Genomic DNA, 16509 nt, shown 5'->3' on the forward strand with positions numbered 1-16509 from the left:
ATAAGTAAACCTCGTGGTTGCAGCATTTGTGTGTTAAGGTCTGTTAACACTTTGTTTATGTCCTCTGTGCTGAAGGGGACATTTGCATATATTTGCCCCATATGCTTGTAAAACAATAAATAAATGGGCTTTGTTTGTTATACATTTTACATAGAGTATATAGCTTAATCAGCCAAAGGGACCCTTGTCTATAGCGCGGCGCCAAAGCATTAATAACGCGATGGCCAAATTTCCTGAAACGCCATTGAAAAAAGCAAAAGGAAAAAACAGAACCTAACAATGCTTCTAACAAAATCTTTACACCTGTTGATTACTTAGTCATCAGAACCTACTTTAAAAACCCAGCAAATATGATGCTGCAAAAATGGTCAGTATTCCACTTCAAGAAACTTTCCGACCTTGCTAGTTCTTTTTCAGCCCTGTGGTTTGAGGCTTGAGGGCAAACACGTATGCCGGATCTTACAAATGCTACGTGAGAAGTTGCATAGATCTGTATTTCAGGCCTGTTTTGAGTTTAAGATAATAAAAGCCATTGGTGTTAAAGTACAAATTGTAAGGGAATTTGGTATATGTATTGTAGGCAGTGGAAACAAACCACAAACATTTTTTGTTTTATTTTAAAGTCTCCTGAAAAAGTCAGTGGGCAATTTTAGCAAAACATATTTTGCCTATGTTGGTTTTGCATTTGAATTTCATATGGCACCATGATTTAATCTAACACTCCATTATGGAGTCTATTTTTTTTTTCTCAATGTATTATTTTTGAATCGTTGCCTATGGATAATGTTTAACCATATAAATATTGTATGACTTCTACCGTAGGCGTGGGGTGCTACACCTTCATGAAAGTGATGGAATTCATGACCTAGGACTCCCAAGGTGGCAACTCATAATATGTCTTTTCGTCGTACTCATTGTTTTGTTCTTCAGCCTTTGGAAAGGGGTGAAAACCTCAGGAAAGGTGAGATTTTACTCTAACAGAGACAGTTACTGAGAAGGAGAGAAGCTCCTCTAAGGCTGGGTGAAGTAAGTTGTAGAAGGCTGCATGCGACATTATAGGCTGGGGTATAAACCTTATTCACAGTTATTCAGCTAGTATTCATAATTCATATAAATGTAACTCTATAATATGTATGGGTGGTTGAGGTAGGATGCATGCTGGGCAATAAATCCTTAAATGCTACATGGAGTGAAAATCTGGTTATTTGGACCAAAAAGTATTTTCAATAATATTAATACTCATCATCTTCGATTGTGTAGATTTCTGTGGAAGTTTAGTTAATCATTAGTTAGTAGGTTTTGTAGTAGAATTAAGACAATTTGAAGAACTTTACCATGCTTATTAATCGTTACGTTTCACACTTGATTTGATGTTTTTTTTTATATCTATATAATCCATGTGTATACCGAGTAATATTTACAGCTAGCGAGTTTAGATCATAGGGAAATACAGAAATTTGAAATGCGTTTCTGTTCAGGCAGGAACATCTCTAACTTATCACCTCTTTAAATATGTTCCAGCGATGGAAGCTGTAAACTTTATGAGCAGATCCAATCTGCTAACTTATTGAGGTGGAGTCTTGACATTTTTATTTGACTGTTGCTCATTACTTCACCTTTTCAATATTCTGATTTTAGGTTGTGTGGATAACTGCTACTCTCCCGTATGTTGTTTTATTTGTCCTTCTTATCCGTGGTGTTACCTTGCCTGGATCTTCCAAAGGTATTAGTGCATACCTACACATAGACTTCAAAAGACTAAAGGAAGCAACTGTGAGTATACAACACATTATTTTTCAAAAACAGGAGAAAAGAGTGATTATCCTATTTCATAACTTGGGCTAGTATTTTTTGTGTTCCAAAATTCTGAAACACAGAAAAGAATCCTAAGACCACCACTCACTACATTTTCCTAATTCCCCTTCTGTTCCATCTGCCATTCACAAAATGTCCAGCTACTGGTGGGTTAGTAAGTCAAGTTCATTCAACATAAAATGTGATGCCAAAAGGTTACTGTGATGGGAGATCCAAGTGATGGACAGGGGCTTCCCAATGTCCCCTAACCAAACCGGGACTAAATTAAGTCCCTGATATCCCTACCTGCCTCACTTGTTCCTCTAGGTAGCTCAGTTGGGAGCAGATTACATTCTGAGCATCCTACTACCAATGTGACACCCAAAAGTACAACTTTCAGAACCTACATTTTGATACTGGCATGCATTAGGTACTGGCAGTCAAGATAAGACTTGTAGATGACAAAGATTTGCCCTATGTTCTCTGGCCATTTCATACATTTTGCAAAACCTCAAAATGTTGTCTGGTCCTAAGCCTCTTTTATGATATCCAACTACTTCTGCTGGATGGGTTTTCTACTTAATATGAAGATACATATGGTTTCTTTCTAAGCTTAAATTCCAATATAGAGGATACTTGCCATGACCTTAGCATGTTTGTCAGGAGTACCCCAACAAATATCAGTTAACATGTAATCTTAAATATGGTAAAGAAAGGAATGGGAGAGTTTGCTTCCCTCATTCTTTTTACTAGCCTATGCTATGCTAATACGTGTAACAATATATATCTACTTAAAATCACTCAATTCATGTAGGTTATTTCTGAAAAGCTGTAGGCTGCTACTGACTAAGTCAGATCATTTCTCTTTTCATTCTCTAGGTTTGGATAGATGCCGCAACTCAGATATTCTACTCTCTGGGGGCTGGATTTGGAGTGTTAATTGCATTCGCCAGCTATAATAAATTTGATAACAATTGCTACAGGTAAGACTTTTGAAATGCTGATGTGGAATATTTATATATATATATATATATATATATATATATATATATATGTCCTGCTCCGTCTTCATCGTTTAGCCTGTAGCTAATTAACAGCAGGACCTCGAGTTACAGGAATTTTTAGTAGCGGGATATTTCTGGAATAAGAACTGTTCTGTTCCATGGTTGGTTTCAGCAAGGTAGGTGGAATTTAACGCTATTAATGGTAGATCAGAACTCTTGGGTGACGAGTTTGTTATGTTTGTAAAAGTACCTGGCAAGTTGTAACTTTTTTAGAAGAGCGCAAAGGAATTTACTACCAGTTAAAAAAGAAAAAGCCTAGTAATTATGTCAGCACGAAATCACATCTGGCACACAGACACTGCAAATACTACGTAAGTGCTTGCGCAAGTTTGATTTGTATAGATGTAAAGAATGTGATACTTGTGTGTATGTTAAGTACTTATACGTGTGTTTAAATGTGTATGCCTCTATGTGTCGCCCTGTTTATATGTACATTTATTTAGCTTACATGTACATATGTGTGCTTGTAAATAATTTCACAGCTAAGCTGCTAACAATAAAAAAGGGAAACAAATTATCTAAAATATACAGAATGCAATAAAAAAAATTCACATGTAAATCTAGCCACCGTATCGCCGTCAGCTTTCTTAATAGAGTTCTTGGCTGTATACTATAAAATGTATCTATCCAACTTATGTACCAACATGTGTATTGTTACCAACTAGTTCAATTTTGCTATAGATCTAATATCCATGACATCTAACCAGGAATGGAGCTATAAACCAGTATAAGATATTTAACAGTGGGTATAGGTACTCGTGAACTTGATAAAACCTTTCAATGATGGGTCCGCCATTGGGACCACAGGGCAGGGAGACTCTAACAAAATAGCTGTAGTCACTAACCTAGTCGCACTGCTGCAAAGCTTGATTATGATTGATAGTCAATAATTTCTGTTTATAGATTTGACCTCCATCTTGTGGTTGAATTGAGCATTTTGTATTGTAGTATTGAGACACATTGTCTTCACGTTACTTGATATTATCCAGTTTCTTGAGCATATGGATGGATGTCAATTTTATAACTTTCTAGTCATAGGCTTTTACATGTGGTTTGGATTATAAACATTGTATAAATTAGTAATCTGTCGGGGTCGAGTCAAGCCTCAGGAGGCGAGTGTTTTTGGAACAACAAAAATGTATCATGTGTGAAGGTCTCAGGAGAGTGAAGGACTTGCCTCCTTGTAGTGTGACGTTGGGAAAGGACTGCATGGTTCATCGAGAAGATGCCATGACACTACAGTGGCATCGCATAGACATCTGCATTGTTGGGGGGGGGTGAAAGGTTTCTTGGTGCATCTTCTCTAGATCGTTTGGTGCTGGCACTAACGACATCTTCGGCTAATGAATTTTGTATTACTAGGCATGTGGCAGGTGCCATCATGGTCTTGTTTATCAAAACTGCCACCTAGGGTTTGCTTGCTTTATAAAATGACATATCCACATCCCCTCCGCCCACTAAAGAAGAACCGATTACACTATATACAAATTTAGATGCCGCTGCGGCTTAGCTTATGTCGGTAAAACATATCTCACTGAGAGAGAGTTTTCCACGGCCGCAGATCTGCAAATAAGAGCTGCTTATAGATGGGACAATGGAAGAAAAACAGGCAAATGCCAGGCATTTTGTGTTGGAGAAACATCCTTTCTTCAAAGGAATCGATCATGTATTACCTCCCTCGCAAGGTAGGGACAGATCCAGACTACTACACAGAGAAGCGATTTTGGGTAGTGACGTTGGACACTGTTGGGGACTAAATGAAAATATTCCTCTATCATGCTTTTTGGATACTAGATAATGCTCTTTTATATATATATATGTGTACGTGTTATACATTACAGCACATTATATCCCTTCCAGGTTTAGCCTTGCGTCTTCGGAAACTATAATGGTAGGATTAACAGGTGCAAAATGTGAGCATCTTGAGCAGTAATATGACGAAAGCAACTGTGGAAATTTAGCTGGAGAGACGGGAGTTTCCACAGGGGAAAAATATGCTACTTTCCTCTCTTTTTTTTTCTCTGTAATTGGGAAAACAGGGTTCATCTATGGTATGTGAAAATAGTTTCATGATAATATTTTTTTTAAAATTAGGTGTGCTATTTGAAATGTGGCTTTGCCTTCTAACTGTGTGACTCAGGATCTTCAGTGAAACAAGTCGGTTATAAGTTTAAATAAATTAAGCAAGACCTTCCTGTATAGCCCAACGACTATAGTGGTGAAAATATATTTAACAGGTTCAATTAAGGAACATTCTGAAGCATCAAGAATTGCTGTGGTGGCAGACATCGCCTCATCTGAGTGCAGACAGCTTAATCTGCCCTTACTAGTGTGACTGGGGTAAATGTTCTTGTATAAGAAAGCTAAAGGTTTATTAAATGAAGACGCAACATTGAGCCACTTCTTGAAATTGTGCATACACTTTTTAGGCTATCTGATATCCCCCTTACATTCTTTGTAGCCCCTGGAGATCCCCATGAGCTGAGGGTCCCTCACTGCCCCTTGATTAGGTTCCAAGAGATTTAATTATGAGCAGTAAAACATACGGGTGACGAGTGATGTCTTTATGGGTTTGATAACTGACAAAGTCACCATTTTAAGTGAAGATTGTAGCTTTGTTTGTGGTGGGTTTTAATTGCAATTAAGGTTGTCAGGTCCCTCATCTTCTCTAATTCCTGCCACTACACTCCCCCATGTGCTACTCCCTTTTATTTTGTTTTTCTTTTACCTCTGGCAACGGTTTTAATTCTAGAGATTGTGTTCCTTCAGGTTGTTTCTTGGTTACAGATTAAGGATTTGTCTTCTTGTCTTCGTACTTTGACACACTTAATGATTTTGCTTCTGGTTTTCTAATTTAAAAGATTGATGGAGTATATTACAATTAAGATTAGGTGCTTCTTGCTTCACAATTACCATTGTAGAATTCAGAAAAACCCTGAACTTTATTGCAGGTGCCAAGTTACTGCTGTCCATTTCTGCTCATATATCAGAATAACAATTACATTTTGACTCCACTTGTATCTCGGATTCATTATCTTATCACACACACCCTTGTGTGGAGTCAATGGTGGAGAAAAGCGCCATTAAGAAACAGCTTCCATATCTTGTCAATCTGGAACAGAAAGTAGTTTCAAACTAGGATTAACAGAAAAAAAAAAATGCGTATCAGTTTATACAAGCATTCATGGGCACCAAAAACATTACATTATGAAGGGGTATTTATCTCTTACTTTGTATTACATTCGTAGTAATTTTAGCTATATTTGTGGTTGTATAGACTACATCACTTATGTTGATGAAAATAAGAAAATATAACTTGTTAAAAATTAATAAAACTTGTCTCATCGGATTTTTGGTGTCTTACCTGCCCAGTTATTGCTTAATTTTGCTTTCTATTCTTCTATACCAGCTTCTCGTATGTCTGATTTGTTTTTTTATGGCTTCTCAACAAAGTATGTTTAATTAAAAGTTTGGCTTTCTTTCCTTTCAGAGATGCTCTTCTCACCAGCACCATAAACTGTGTGACCAGCTTCATTTCTGGATTTGCAATCTTCTCCATCCTCGGCTACATGGCCCACAAACACAATGTAAACATTGAGGATGTTGCAACAGAAGGTACGTTTAGGGTTTCTTGCTTGTTCAAAGAGGTACTGCTGCATCTGAGACATAAACATATCTGAAAATATAATTGAAAGCTATTATACAATATATATAATATACATTTTTGTTTGACTAAAACAAAATGAAATGCATGTCATTGTCATTGCAGGAGCTGGACTGGTTTTTATTATATACCCTGAAGCAATTTCTACTCTCGCGGGATCAACATTTTGGGCTGTAGTTTTTTTCATCATGTTAATTGCCTTGGGTATTGACAGTGCTGTAAGTATTGACAAAATTGTGCTAACGTGAACATAAAATATAAGAGGAACGATGACTGTGTACAGCAAAAAACTAAACTTAAATACCACACTATAAATTTATCAATCCTTAAACCACCCAAAAAACATGAAGGGCGTCAGTGGGAGATACTTTTAGTATACATACATCAAGCTACTAGACAAATATCTTTTGAGTCGAAGGCTTGGGCATGTGATAGATTGTTTCCTTTAGCAGTTTGTGTTTACATTGTTTATGATGTGTAAATGAAGCACTGTAGTGTAGGTTTTAAGTGTTGTAGAATAAAGGGGAAAGCGAAAAGAAATATACCAAGACTATAAAATATTAATATTAAGCAGAACGCAATGATATAAGGAACAGATCAATATCACGCATAAGGAAGGACGAAAAGTTAGTTAGATCTTAAATTTAAATTTGGTCACCAATTAATTTTTTCTAAATAATGATTTCCCTGGTGTGTAAAGCATTTAACCAGTGCGATAGCTAACTTTAGAATAATGCCAAATGTGTTACTAAAATCGAAGTATCTGGTGAGCGGATTGGCCTCCATCATCTACCACTTGACAATAACATGATGGACTTTTTTTGTTAGTTTTTATTTATAGAGATTCCATAGTGTTATTTTACTGAGAGGAGGCTTTAATAAAAGTAGCCTAATGTAAAGGAGGTAAGCATTCAGTATATGATTCTCGGGGAGGTGGGAGACACTTACAGGGAGTATGTATTAATACAAGAAAGATGATTAAGAAACAAAGGAATAATAGTAAATGCATATCTTGGGTGATGGCAATTATTGACTACTGAATTATAAATATGTATAAATAAAATCTTACCTACAAAAATAATTTACAAGCCAGGCTGGTGTTGAAAGTAATAGTGTAATAAAATATTTTTTTTAATCATTTGTTTAGATGGGTGGTATGGAAGCTGTCATCACAGGCCTTGCAGATGATTTCAGTATCCTGAAAAGACATAGAAAATTATTTACCTTTCTGTGCTGCATCATCACATTTTCGCTGGCTCTTCTGTGTATTACCAATGTGAGTAATAATGACATCACTGTCCTCATTATCATCCTACATCACATATCTTTTGATTGGAAAAATTCATCATGTCTTGTTAATACCATTATAAGCGTTGTTTAAAAGAGAGTTTCAGTTAAGAAGTTTACATTAATCTCATCAGAACATTAATCTATATTAATTAATGTTTTTTAGCAGTTCAAAGAAAAATTACATTAAGATTTATGCTGTGATACTTACTATAAGCAAGGAAGTCAAAGGGACACTTATAGCCCCCCCCCGTCGATTAATGCAACATCATGGGTGATGGTTTCAGCTCGCCATTTTTCAGTGCTTGCAGGTAACAGATATGAATAAAGCTGCTCCTTCACTTAACCTTGTTGCGTTTCCCTGTAATCGCCTAAAAAGACAAAAAATTTTCCCCAGATTGTATGACCACAAACTTTCAATGTCTGCTTTTGTGACACATGAGAATTACCCTATTAGATACCCTGCAAAATAATTTTGTTTACTTTTCATACTGAGCACCCATTGAACACTACAGTATCTTGTCTGTCAATACCAGAAATAATGTTTACAGTGCTGTGTTTAGTTATAATAATCTAAATGAAATAAAAAGTGTAAACATCATATTTGATAAATTTGCAACATAATAACCTAAAATAGGCAGCTGCCCAATGACGTTAGCACGACCAATGGCTCACTGTTTACATTTTGAACCTTACACATGCGACCAGGCATATCCAACCAGGGGCAGATCAGCTAAGTATGGGGTACTGTCAGCCTTTGGCCCACTAGGCATTAGCCCACTTTGCCAGACAGCCAGTCCAGACATGGTAGTATATACATTGTTTTAAAGCAATTATTACATACACTGTATATACAGTCCTCTAGTAAAACATGTGTTCTAACTGCAGCTTTAATTATCACTTTTATCTGTTTTAGAGATTTGTAGTATTTAAACAGAATGGTTATGGCAATTATTACATACACTGTATATACAGTCCTCTAGTAAAACATGTGTTCTAACTGCAGCTTTAATTATCACTTTTATCTGTTTTAGAGATTTGTAGTATTTAAACAGAATGGTTATTTTAATGGCTTAAGTAATAGCAAGATGCCTCTTTTATGCTCAATTGAAAGTTCAGCATAATGTACTTGTGAACTCTCCATGATCACAAATATTTCCAAATGGTTGCATTCAGAATATTTTATCATTGGACCCATTAGTTATGTCCAAATATTATAGTATTACCCAAACATAGTGTGCACTCTAAATATTCTAATAATGATATTCAAGACTAAATATATACTATTCAAGTATGGCAAGTCTACACAATTCTAATCTTTCAAAAGAAGTCTTAAAAATATACAAGGAATAAAAAAAAAAAAGATCCAAATAGTTCCAAAATTAACGTTCAACGAGTAAGAAAAATATTTGGTAAGTGTCAGCTTGAAATGTTCCACAGTTTACAGTCTGCCCAGCTGTTCTTTATATTAAATTATTTTTCATGTCCATCACCAGGGTGGAATCTACGTGCTCACTCTGCTGGATACATTTGCTGCTGGGACATCCATTTTATTTGCTGTTCTTATAGAGGCCATAGGGGTGTCATGGTTCTATGGTAAGTATTGGGCTCCTTGACATAAGGGTGTGAGTGGAATAATCAGTGTTATGCAATAGATTTTATGGTACCTATACCCCATTAAATATCTTGAATTGGTATTTGCACTAGCCCACATATATATTTTGTCAGTATAATGTATATGGTTTCTATTGAAAAAGTCAGGGCTGGCCCAAGACATTGTGATGCCTGGGTGCAAGGATGAAATGCTGTCACACCAAGACAATGCTCAGATCCATCGTTATATGATGATGAATACATTTGTTCTTACACTCCACCTCACTCACACACTTTATACCTTCTTCCTCTTGCTTCTGTGCCCTGTCACCTTTCTTCTCTCGTGTTCTTTGTCTGCTTCTCCTCTTGTCTCACACTGGCACACATTTTTACACACACACCAACACACATGCACACGCACATACTTACATGCTACACATCCATGCTCAGACACCTAGACATTTATGCTCACACAATTACACATCTATGAGAAAGAATTAAAGTATTAATAATCAGGAAGAGAATATAGCAAAAACAAAAATCAGTTATATCATGAGTTTGCTGAAGTTTCCCAAAAATTAGGTCTGTAAAAGGAAACTGATTTTCTTATGAAGAATGGGATATTTTTAATTCCTTGTAACCATTCATACGATGTTTGTTTTAATATACAAAATGTCATTGTTTCTTTCTTGCCTATTGTTGCAGATATGCGATAATTTGCTTTGAGATTATGGTTCAAGGTGGCTGCAGGCTATACAGTATCTGATTAAATGTGGCATTGTTTAGAATGGACACTATCATGTCAGCAGGAGAAAGGTTATACCCTATCCTTTGGGCACATGTGGCATTTTGATTATATGAGATAGCTGAGATTAACATATACCTTTATCAGACTTTGCCATATATTCCTCAAATAAGAAAAAAAAGGCAATGTTCTAACCAGAACAAAATGTAGTGGCCATATGTATATATTGAAAGTGTCTGCTAAATGATATCATAACCCAACATATCCAAAGCCGAAGAGTGTAATTAAAAATGCAGTATTGTAATGGGACATAGTAACCAATCTGAGTTTATTTTCCTGTAACTGCTCTGTTTTGCTTTAAAAATGTTCTGCCAGTTCCTATTCCGTCATTCCTTTACATTGTAGTATGTAATTGTGCTTGCAGATCAAAATGTGCAATGCATGTGTTGCCTGGCACATCCGGACTAGGGAGAGGGCGCTAGTTCAAAAGGTCCCAAGGTGTGAAGGTAGAACAGACTTCTGCAATGCATGGGGAGGTTGAGCCCAAGAGGTCTATGACTACATTGGCATTGGGGCTCTATTAGGTATAGGGCCAGCCTTGCACTGAAAACAGTTGCTTAGTACTGTGTTGAGTGTATAAGGTCCTCACAAGCCTCTAGCCCACAATTTGAGCCACCCATACTCTGTGTAGCATAGGTCACACAACATAAAGGCCAATTTTGGTGACAGCATTTGTGAAATATTACATTTTAAAAATAAAAATAAATTTCTCATACAGTCCATTGAATTATAGTGATTACGCTTACATATTGGCCAATTATAAATCAGCTTGTTATGGAATTGTTATAATGGTGCGTGACATGCCCGTGTTCTTTGGTTTTCCCCCAGGTGTGGACAGGTTCAGCGAAGACATTAACAAGATGTTGGGTTTCAGACCCGGCCTCTACTGGCGACTGTGCTGGAAATTTGTCAGTCCTGCTTTCCTTCTGGTCAGTATAAAAAAAGGGAATCAACGTAGACAGTGTAATTTGGTAGATTCAATGTACCTTCTGAAACAGACTGTTGTAGGCTTCCTATTTTATTCTCATCCCAAATATACATTCTATTGCAACATAATGCAAATTGTAATCTACTTGCATTCATAGTATAATATACAGAACACCAGACACAACACAGATGTTCCCTATTTGCATTCATAATGCATGAGTTGGACGGCAAATAGTTAGACTGCCTGCAGATGGTAGAGTTTGAAAGGGATACCCAGACTCAGTTTCTTGCTTTCAGGTGGCTTTCTATAAAAGCTCCTTGCAAGGAGTTGGTTAAAACATGTCTATAACACTTAGAAGCTTGTAACAGAAATGTGCTTGTGGCATGTTCACTCTAACCTCAGCTGTCTCTTGCCCCTCTAGAAATCCGGTCACCTGCCTGGTTCAATTTAGCAGCCCTGGTATTTAAGTACTTCTGTTTCACTTATGGACGGGTAACCTATGACACGTAAATCTGCACAAAAAGACACAGTAGCCCCAAAGCTAAACGCTACAGAATGTACTAAGAATCTCATGTTTAACCCCTTGCATTCTTCAAAAAAAATTATTTACAGACGCATAGTTCAGTTTGTGCCCAGGATGACTGTACCCTATACCCAATAATGATGCACACACTTTATTAGGTCCAAATAATTTCCACAGCTTTATTAAAATTTACAACATTTAAAGGTCATTGCCAAAACAGACCACCATGGTTCAAGCAAACAGATTTCCCTTTTATTAACAATGATCCCCCATAATAAATACATTAACCGTATAACAATGGCACCAACACATACCAGGTGCCTCCACATTAACACATTGACCACAGTAGGGGCATACCAAGACACCCCTACCAGACCATTAAACCAAATTATAAACCATGTAGGGGCATACCGAGACACCCCTACACCACCAGCTTAAACAAACAACCAATGCAGGGGCATACCGAGACACCCCTACACCACCCCAGGTTCTGAGCCACATGCCAGCTCAAAACCTACCAAACTAACTTGAACCAAGTAAACCAAACCACAAAATCCACCATACTAAACAATCCCAACTACCCCCACCGCTGTGACAAAACAGGGTAGTCACCCCCACAACCGGAAAAGCAGTTAAGCAACCGTTTACAAAATGGCTGCCACTTATATACCTTTATTGTAACCACACCCATAACAAATTTGAACCAATTAAATTAAATCACTCCTTATGCACACCACCTAGCTCTGTCAAGGCCCACTCCACCTAAGTTGCACTGTTTCATGGGCTTCAGTATATGAACTTGGCAAATTACAGATTTTGTTTTGGTAATTCCTGCACATCATTCAATAGAAAAGTGTAATGAGTACACATTACATACTTTTTGTAATAGTAACTGTCACCAATATCAAAGGGGGTCATTCGTTAAACTTTGGTTTACAGACATAGCATCTCACATTTTTATAATTGATTGACTCAACCTGGCAAAGGGCTCAGTTAGCCATTGTAACAGCTAACAACTTAACTGTGGCTGTTACAACCAAAGCAGCCTCCCACAGACACTGTCAGACAGGATCCACGCGCATGCCACTCCTAAGATAGCCCACCATTTCTCTGTGTATTTATGCAATTAACTGGAGGCGGGGTTATCTGCCTGGGGGCTATTTAAGGGCTCCTTAGCTGTCCATTCACTGCCTGTCAAGGTTTTTGGGCTCTGGGGGCTTTGGGGGGCTCTTTTGTGTTGCTCCAAGTTCTGATTTTGGCTTTGTCTCATGGTTATCATGACTTCTCCAATTACTACCCTGCTTTGTTTTGGTGTGCCATTGTAACTGGCTTGTTCTTGGCTTCTGATCTGGACCATCCCTGGCTGTTACAGCCGTGCATTATGTGGTTAATTCTGTGCCATGTTCTGAGGAATAATGCAGGACCAACTTTCATCTTGCTGAACATTTTATTGCATAGCAGTACATATGCTTATCAATGCATATTATTCTGTGTAACAACTCCAAGTATGTATAAGTAGTGACTTGGTGTTTTTCTCTCAGTTCATAGTGATTGTCAGCATTGTGACCTACAAGCCTCTGACCTATGATGAATACAAATTTCCACCGTGGGCCAATAGGACAGGATGGGCCATTGCACTTTCATCCATGCTACTGGTGCCCATCTACATCATTTACAAGTTTCTCACAGTAAAAGGGTCCTTCAAAAAGGTAAATGTTGTGTACGTTAAGCAACAAAGCTTAGCAGAGCTGTCATTTTAAAAGTCAGAAGACTCGCATAAAACACTACAAACGTAAGATTTTTCAGTTTGTGGGTTTTTTTTTATGGCAAAACCTACCTGGACCTGTTTTTGTGTTACATGATGTCAAATCCTAAATCATGAACGTAATTATTTACATGTATCAATTTAAAGTTGTAGTCTCTTACAATAATCTGAATTTACTTCTAGAACAACAAAAATATCCAGATATTTAAATGATCAATAACAATAATCAAAGCATTAAACTGGAACAATAAGAATTCTCATAAAATGATCAGATCACCACAGGGGTGTACCTAGAGTATTCAGCACCTGGGGCAGCTCCTGTATGTGGCACCCCCCCCACACACACACACACACACATGCTTTAAAACTGTGTAGCTTCGATCATTAGGCAAACATTGATGGGTGTACAACATAATTCATCATTATATACTGAAGCAGACATTGATGGGGTACAGCATAACATCTATCACTATATACTGAGGCAGACATTGACGGTGGTGCAGCATAACTGCTATCATTATATACTGAGGAAAACATTGACGGTGGTATAGGATTACTATTATATACTGAGGCAGACATTGACAGTGGTACAGGATAACACAAATCACTATATACCAAGGCAAACATTGACTGTGGTACAGTATAATCCCTATAACTATACATTGAGCCAAAATGAAGACGCAGAGGCTCAACACTCAAATGGTAAGGTGAGTTTATTTCACACAGGCAATGTTTCCACACAGGTCTTTCTCAAGCCTTAGAAACATAAAGGTCTGTGTCAAAATGTTGCCTGTGTGAAATACTCGCCTTACCAGTGCTGAGCCTCTGCTTCTTTATTTTGGATTTATTGAAGGACTTGGTGGTACCCTGGCTCATGCACCATCTCACAATTGAGTGCTGTATCCCAACCTTTGTTTCTGTGTATACATTGAGCCATACATTGACAATAATGCAGCATAACTCCTATCACTATATACTAAGCCAGACATTGATGTGGTGTAGGCCTACAACTTCAGTGTCTGGCTTAGTATATAGTAGGGATGCACTGAAATGTAAATTATGGACCGAAACAAAAAATTCAGCATTCGCTCTAAAAACAAAAACAAAAAAACACTTATTAAAAGTAACACACCAAAATCAGACCATAAAAATCAACAATATTACTATTAACAGCAATCACACTCATATCATGCCCAGGCATACCCAGATTCCAGCATGTACTTAGCATGATAGGAGTTTGATTGCTAACATTGTGACAGAAGTGTTGCTCAGTAATTGTAGTTAGCCGGAACTTTAACATTATAATGTGAGCCAAAATTTGCTCTATAGTAAAATGTTAACACCAAGGATGTACTTGGGATGTAAATCATTTCTGGCACATTATGGCCTTTTTTAACATAGCATAAGTTTTTTTTTTTTTTGTTTTTTTTTGGCAGTAAAATGATTTGATTATATAGTACATTGAGGTAGATGTTGCTTTTGTCATAAGCCTTTCTAATTTGTAAACTTTTTGCATCCATAGAGACTTGCATATTGTATTACCCCAGAAAATGAACATGACCTTGTCGCCCAAGGAGACATTCGGCAATTCAAGGTCAGATGTATTTTAAAATGTAATATTAATTATTTATGTATAAAGTGCTATCATATTGTGCAGCACTGTACAAAAGGTAAAGAGGACACAAGATGTGTTTAACAATCTGACAAAAGTATAGTATGGAGTGGCTCAAACCACGTTGTTACCAATGACTGGCTGCTTGCAACAGATGGGTGGCATTCCGCTTGCATCAGTTCCGTGGTTATTAACTGATTGCTGTTAAACACATAAAACAACTTGTACTGTTAGCCATTTGTACACAAAAAAAGACCAGATTAGTTATCCATAGGTAATTTCTATGGTGACTTAGGCATTGAAACTGGTTCTCAAACCATGTAAGTGTAACATACATCAAGGGCTTAATTACAATATCTTTATATATCTATCTATAAATACTGTATGTTAGATGTTGTATTTCTCCTTATTAAATCTAATCATATTTTTTTAATTCACAGCTTCAGCATTGGTTGGCAATATAACCTCTTCTCAAATCAAGTTGATCAAGAAACAAAATCAGATGCAGAAAACATTCCATGTTATCAATAACTCTTTACATACATAAACAAACAGTTACACCACCTGTAAGTTTTTTTGTTTTTTTAATGTAATGTTTTTTTAATATTAATTTCTATCAACAAATACTCCGACATAGTTCTAAACTTAAACGACATTCCGGTTTTACTTGGCGGTTCTTTACAAAAGACATGCAAAATAAAAAAATGATTCCAGTAACGTTTCCTCATTTGCGAACGGTTAGCGAACTGCACTCTATGGCATTTTTCTGCAATCCTAATTTAAGGGGCTTTAGAAATATAATGCTTTACTTTTGTAGATGACAAACTACCGCTTATTTAATTTGAAAACAATATATTAATAGCATTCAGTGTCTTGCCGGAATAGCTTAAATGACATCATTTGGTTGTACCTACCTATTTTGATACATTATTTTATTCATTACTACCATTCTCCACTTGTGTCTAATTCAACGTTAGACTCTGTATTCTAGAGGAATTTATATCTAAATTTATGAAATGATTATTAATCATTTATGGCAAATATAGTAATATCTGTTAAACGCTACTGTAAAATTGTGTTTGAAATTGTATCTTTGTATTATAAACAAGAGTCTATAGAAACAATGTCTAATTACATAAATGAAACCTAGTCCTACATCAGATATCTGATATCCATCTTTAATTAAATTACTATGTTTATAGCTCTTAATGTAGTTACATTTTGTATTTAAATTTGTATGTAGAATTCATTAACTACTGACAATAAGGTATGTTTAATTTTTTTTAATACCTTGAAACTTTTTTTTTTTTTTTTTTTTTTACGAATGTTAAATTGACATTGTTGCAGAAAACAGAACAAGGGTTATCTGCAAAATGGAAATACCAAAGTTTATTTTATGTCTTTAAGTTGCATTCCTTTTTTTTGATTTTTTTTTTTTTTGTTTGGTTTTTTTTTTTGTTTTGTTTAGAGCACA

The 16509-nt window shown here is 36.4% G+C and overlaps 1 protein-coding gene across 1 annotated transcript in view; it reads left to right on the forward strand.

Moving 5' to 3' along the window:
• The window catches only part of SLC6A2 (solute carrier family 6 member 2), a 28868-nt gene extending 13253 nt beyond the window's left edge, over nt 1–15615 (forward strand). Inside the window, exons 4-14 of the mRNA XM_053449567.1 lie at nt 823–961; nt 1639–1773; nt 2674–2777; nt 6349–6473; nt 6628–6740; nt 7670–7798; nt 9306–9405; nt 11036–11136; nt 13200–13367; nt 14946–15017; nt 15476–15615. Coding sequence (XP_053305542.1) covers nt 823–961; nt 1639–1773; nt 2674–2777; nt 6349–6473; nt 6628–6740; nt 7670–7798; nt 9306–9405; nt 11036–11136; nt 13200–13367; nt 14946–15017; nt 15476–15499 — 1210 coding nt within the window. The 3' untranslated portion in view covers nt 15500–15615. The remainder of the gene's footprint in view (nt 1–822; nt 962–1638; nt 1774–2673; nt 2778–6348; nt 6474–6627; nt 6741–7669; nt 7799–9305; nt 9406–11035; nt 11137–13199; nt 13368–14945; nt 15018–15475) is intronic.
• The last annotated feature ends 894 nt before the right edge of the window (nt 15616–16509 follow it).

This window comes from Spea bombifrons, chromosome 10, assembly GCF_027358695.1.
Source record: "Spea bombifrons isolate aSpeBom1 chromosome 10, aSpeBom1.2.pri, whole genome shotgun sequence".
In the NCBI taxonomy this organism is placed as follows: Eukaryota; Metazoa; Chordata; class Amphibia; order Anura; family Pelobatidae; genus Spea; species Spea bombifrons.